Source organism: Amaranthus tricolor, chromosome 1 (assembly GCF_026212465.1).
Source record: "Amaranthus tricolor cultivar Red isolate AtriRed21 chromosome 1, ASM2621246v1, whole genome shotgun sequence".
Taxonomy (NCBI): domain Eukaryota; kingdom Viridiplantae; phylum Streptophyta; class Magnoliopsida; order Caryophyllales; family Amaranthaceae; genus Amaranthus; species Amaranthus tricolor.
Genome location: NC_080047.1, coordinates 6,188,971 through 6,194,567, shown reverse-complemented (window position 1 = coordinate 6,194,567; position 5,597 = coordinate 6,188,971). Strand labels below are relative to the sequence as shown.

The 5,597-nt window shown below is 31.6% G+C and overlaps 1 protein-coding gene across 2 annotated transcripts; it reads left to right on the top strand.

Annotated features, from left to right (window-relative positions):
• The first annotated feature begins 770 nt into the window (after window positions 1-770).
• LOC130812469 (sulfiredoxin, chloroplastic/mitochondrial) lies at window positions 771-4,756 on the top strand. Of its 2 annotated transcripts, none has more exons than XM_057677982.1 (6): window positions 771-1,208; window positions 3,170-3,236; window positions 3,316-3,467; window positions 3,793-3,826; window positions 3,935-4,028; window positions 4,408-4,756. In XM_057677982.1, the coding sequence occupies exons 2-6, from the start codon at window positions 3,170-3,172 to the stop codon at window positions 4,421-4,423; spliced, it is 363 nt and encodes a 120-aa protein (XP_057533965.1). In that variant the 5' UTR covers window positions 771-1,208; the 3' UTR covers window positions 4,424-4,756. The 2 variants fall into 2 exon arrangements, with proteins under 2 accessions (XP_057533965.1, XP_057533964.1); XM_057677981.1 differs by having other exon boundaries at window positions 771-1,248.
• The last annotated feature ends 841 nt before the right edge of the window (window positions 4,757-5,597 follow it).

Here is a 5,597-nt window from a genome sequence, read left to right as displayed (position 1 = left end):
TATTTTTTATTATTATCGGGCTAAGCTGAAGAATTTAGACAAGGCGGAAATTAATTAGTTGGTTAAAATTGAATTCTTTAATTGTAAACATAAAATAGAAATGAACTCCCGTACAAAGCATGAATGAAAGAGTACCTAGAAATTCATGTTTAAATTTAATGTATAAATATATGTATTTTAAACTTTTTGTTAAAAATTTATTTCAAAAATTTTATAATACAACATATGTAAATGTCATTGCTTTCTACTTATTAGATTTTTGAGCGATCAATAATAATAACAATAATAATTATTAATATTGTAGAATTATTCTTCTTTATGAGTATTATTTGTTATTTTCCTTCTCTTTAAATCTTGTTAATAGTCCCTATGATAAAATAAATCGGGTATAATAATGATGATATTATATACTTCTTCCGTTCTAAAATACTTGCAATATTTGTTTTTTAACGCTGTTTAATACACTAATTTAATTTTTAGTATCTATAATTATGTATAATAAAAAATTATAAAAATTTAATTTTAATAGTCTTTGCATCGAGACGAATCAAATAAGATCTCACTTGACTATATTTTAACTTATAAATTATGAGAGATAAATAAATAGTGCAAGTATTTTTAATGTTGCAAGTAAATTGTAACAAAGAAAATAAAATCTTATAAAATTATCATTTGAAATTTTCCAATTAAATTATTATACTGTATGATTATATAAATTAATAAGATTGGTTAATTTTGAGTCTTTTGACTATTTTATATGTATTATAACCACATGTTTAGGGAGCAGTGGATATGAATTTATGATTGTTGTGGTGTTTACCCAAAGCAAAAGAAGGACACAAAAGTGAGTCTCGTGGATTGAGGGTTGTGGTTGTAATATATTTCTCCGTTTCCATATTCTTCTCAAATGTATAATTTAGGAATTTAAGTGTCAACTAGATTTTTTATTGATCTATATAAAAAATAATATTTATGTGAGATTATTGATAAATTTGTCTCAATATATATTTTTAAATATTAACTTTTTATAATTTTTTAAAAACTCACAATTAAAATTATTTGACGTTTAAATTTGCATTTGCGTTTAGATCAGTATAATAAAGTACTCAAAAAGTCAAAATGGGTCGAGGCTGATTAAGAGCACTCTTAAACATAAATTTGTGGCTTTGATTTGTATTTGAGAAAGGGCAACAACAGTCAGATTTGTGGTGAGTTGCCATTCTTTCCCCCTTTCTCCGTTTGTATGAGGTTCCTTTTCTTGCTCCCTCCTCTTTCTTCTTCTTGCTCAATTTTCTTTTTCTTAAGGTTGCATTAAGTTTGCATTGATCTTTTTCATTATGATTAATGTAAACTAGTTATTTTGAATTGGGGATTTTTACCCAGTTATTTTTCTTGTGAAAATTGATGTATCGGCTTGGTTTTGATTGTTTTTCATATTCTTATTGTTACCCAATTTGTGTTATTGATGCTCAAATGTTGTCATGATAATGTGAATTAAGTTTTTGTTCTTGTTGCTCAATTTAGTTTTAAGTATTAGAGTTGTTTCCATATGTTGAAGATATGAATTTAAGGGTTTTGGAATGAATTTTTAGATTTATGATGTATTTTATTTATTATGTTTTGTTGGAAAATTCTTGCCTTTGGTGTCTAAACCTTTACCGTAAAGGTTTGTGGTATTCCCAGATAAAAGTTTTATCACAAATTCTTGCGAGAGACCGGTCTCTTTGAGACTACCATCTCTTATTTGGGCCGGCCTATTATATATTTTTAAAAGTATTATAAGTAGGCATTAAGAATGATCTAAGCAGACATAAGTAGGCATTACGGATATGGTAAGTAACCATTGAGGGTAGTGTAAGTAGGCATTATAGATTCGGTAAGTAGGCATTAATCTTTAATGGATTGGGCTTGAAATACGTCAATAAAGAGACGATCTCTCAAGAGACTAGCTGAAGTTTTATTAAAATGAAGTTTTTGAAGTATTATAAGCAAAAATTATACATGAAACAGTAGTTTGGAGTTTATTTTGCATTCAAATGTATCCTCTAATCTCTATTATATAATATCTATAACTAAAAAAAAGAACATTGAGGTTGAGTTACAAGGGTTTTAGAGTTTAGAGATTATACGTTTATTTGGAAATTTGCTTATTTTGCTAGCTAGTAGCATCAACTAATTTGCTAGTTGGTAAGCCACCTACAAGTTGTTAAATAGATGTTTCGGTAAAAACTACTTGTTGGTTGTTGACTGTTTATTAGAGCAATAGTCGGTCAAAAAGGACAAAAACCAATGGAAAAACTACTCTAAGAATCCTTTTGATTTTAGCTTAAAAGTTATCTTTTCAACCAGCTTAAAAGTCGTTAACTAAGCACATTCATTAAGTTGTTTGGCCTACAAAAGGCCAAAAGACGAAAGTAAACTAAAAAACTAGCAAAAAGCCATTTGAAGAACACAACCTACATCTAAAGTGTTGTGTTTAGGGTGTTTGAATTTGTTATATACATATTCAATGTTGTAATAGAGTACTAATTATTATTTGTAGGTCTTTGTTTTGTACTGGTACCAAACTACCAAAACTGTGAACATCATTTAGAGGTTTTTTAAATTTGTGTTTGCACTTGCTACAAGGTACATCTGGCACCCTTGGTTAAGTTCTAATAAGGAAAACTTATGTTTAGTTTTCGTAAAAGTCTTGTATAGACTTGATTTACACTATTTTGGTGTGCACCGCCTAATAATAACGAGAATTTCCCACTAATTGTACTTGATTGTACTTGTCAAGTAAAAATACTTCTTATTTTAATATCTTTTAAGATTGGTGCACACTAAAATGGTGCAGATTAAGTTCATACAAGACTTTTTCTTAGATTTCGAAGTCAACCTTTGAGTTCAACGGTTGTTGGTTTGTACTTAATGTGAATTGGATGTCTTGAACTTAGCATGGAGATGGAAATGAGAACTTTGATTGTATAGTAGACATACATGTTTATTAGGACAAATTTATGAAATATATGCATTTCAATTTGCGTGACAAATTGATCAAGTTCATTTTATTATAATATTGAGATTAGTTATTAAGCAAGGTGGCTGGCAAGATAATATTGAGTTGAGTAACTATTTGATATCATGATTTTAATGTTGATTGTAAACTTTTCATTTGTACTTCTAGATGGCAAGCTTTTATCTCCAAGGCCCGGCTATTTTTAGAAGCATTTCCGTGTCTGCTTCATCTAATGGTATATATCGATTTGTTTCTGCTCACTCTTGTATTACTATTTTTAGAAGCATTTCAAGCTTTTATCATATTGTCTACAGGGGTCCCCTCATCAACTCAGCAAGGCGGGCCGGTATTTTTGGAACTCCCATTGGATAAAATACGGAGACCCCTAATGCGTACGAGAGCAAATGATCCTCAAAAGGTCCAAGAACTCATGGATAGCATTAAGGAAATTGGTCTTCAAGTCCCTGTAAGTATCTTTGATTGTAGCATACTGATCTGTAAGTACTATGTATTTCATAATTCTTATGTAGGGTATTCTGATTAAAGTAAATGTTGGCACTGAATATTTTCTAGTGTATTGAGCACCCCTCGCCCTCTCATGTTTTTTCTTGGTTCAACGTTGATGACTATTTTGTGTCAAGGAACCAAGTCAACTAAAAGCTTAAGCTGATGCCGCCTAGGTGGGAGTCATCTAATGACATTAGTGACAAGTAAAGAAATGTTGCATTCTGTTTTCTGGGTTCTGTTGGGTTTTTTTTTTTTTTCTGAACAAAATCCTTTTCTGTTTTCAGATTGATGTTCTTGAGGTTGATGGGGTATTCTATGGTAAGTAACTTCTGGTTGATCTTTACCTGTGCTTGTAATATTAATCGCTTGTGGTTAATAATAGTAAAAATTTATAAGATATTTGTTGCTCTATTCTTTTTGCTGCAGGGTTCTCTGGCTGCCACCGATACGAGGCTCATCAGCGGTTAGGACTCCCAACCATCCGCTGCAAAGTTCGGCGTGGAACAAAAGAAACCTTAAGGTTACACTGCTGTTTCTAATGTGCTCGTGTTTTGTACTGTTAGAGTATATAACATATTCTAGAGCATCAACCATCAGCATAAGCTTTTGGTTGAATTAGTTCCTTGACATAGTATCAGAGCCAATGTGACAAGAGGTCGCAGGCTCAAATCTCAACCACCCCTCAAATTAAAGTAAAATATTTCGCACCATGTATAAGGAGGGCATGTGATCCATCCACACTTCTAGCCTAATGGGCTCTCGTATGAGGGGGCGTGTTAGAGTATATAACATATTCTGGGGCCTCAACCATCAGCTTAAGCTTTTGATTGAATTGGTTCCTTGACATATACCTCTTTATTTGGAACGAGATTCTAAAGTCTTTGAAACCTGTGTTGCAGGCATCATCTTCGATGAACCCCATAGAGTAATCTTCGTTCTCAGTTTCGAGCACTGTCATATGCTTCCAGTAAAGTCGAACGAAATCAAGAGTTTAAAACAGCAATGGGCAGTATTTCATGCAGCATTGCTTTGCTCTTAGAATTATGCACCAGGCACCAGGCTTTGTCATGTTAGAACTCCTATTCATCCTAAGGGATTATGCACACATATCTAAAGCTGTTGTAGCAATATCTTACCTTTCTCTAAATGGAACTGTAATGTATATTATGTTTTTGCAATGTTGTAATCCCTCGGTTTGACATTATTGCTCGCCTAATAAACTATATATTTTAATAACTTTTTATCGTACCTCTGTCCAATTGTTGCCCGGGCAAGGTTCTATTGCTTGCATCAGTTCACTCTTCACACCAAGTTACTGGCTTGCTCAACTTAGTTCGAGTTGTTTTGGCACTTGAAATAGCAATCTCAATGGTACTCTTTGCTAGAATGCCTTGAGCGTCTTCAAGCAAAATGGTGTAAAGAAGAATTCTTTCTTTTGTATATTCCAATCGCAGATGCTTATAAATATTTGTGAAGTTTTGTGCAATTCTTATAGGCATGAACTTTTGTAAAATGTCGTTAGTCGCAAATCTTAAAAAAATTTCACAAAATAACATTGCACTTTTGGAACTTAAGTTGTTGTAATATTATTGCTTAAAAAATGTTAGATTATACGTTAAGTAGTGAAATTTCATTATCCATGTCCTTTTCATTAAAATACATTAAGTAGTGAAATTTCATTATCCATGTCCTTTTCATTAAAATACAGTAACTTTTTTTTCTTAAAATTCCACAAAATAGCATTGTAATTTTGGAATTTAAATTGATGTATCATTAGTGCCCAAAAAATATTAAATATACATTAAGTTGTGAAATTCAAAAAATACAACGTTATTTTGTGGAATTTTTTTTAAGATTTATTATCACTAGCCTTTTATAAAAGTTCATGCCTAATATGTAAAATATCCCATTAAAATATAGTATAGGTCACCGTTAAAAAAAGCAAAACTCACACGGTGAGCCAAAAAACATGTAGTAAAACCCGTTGGACCGAGAGGCTATTTGACACGACTAAGACCCATCTTCTCAAGCGTTTGGTTCCTTATTTTTCTATGAACACGAGTCAACCCCAATTCCCAACTAACCCAAG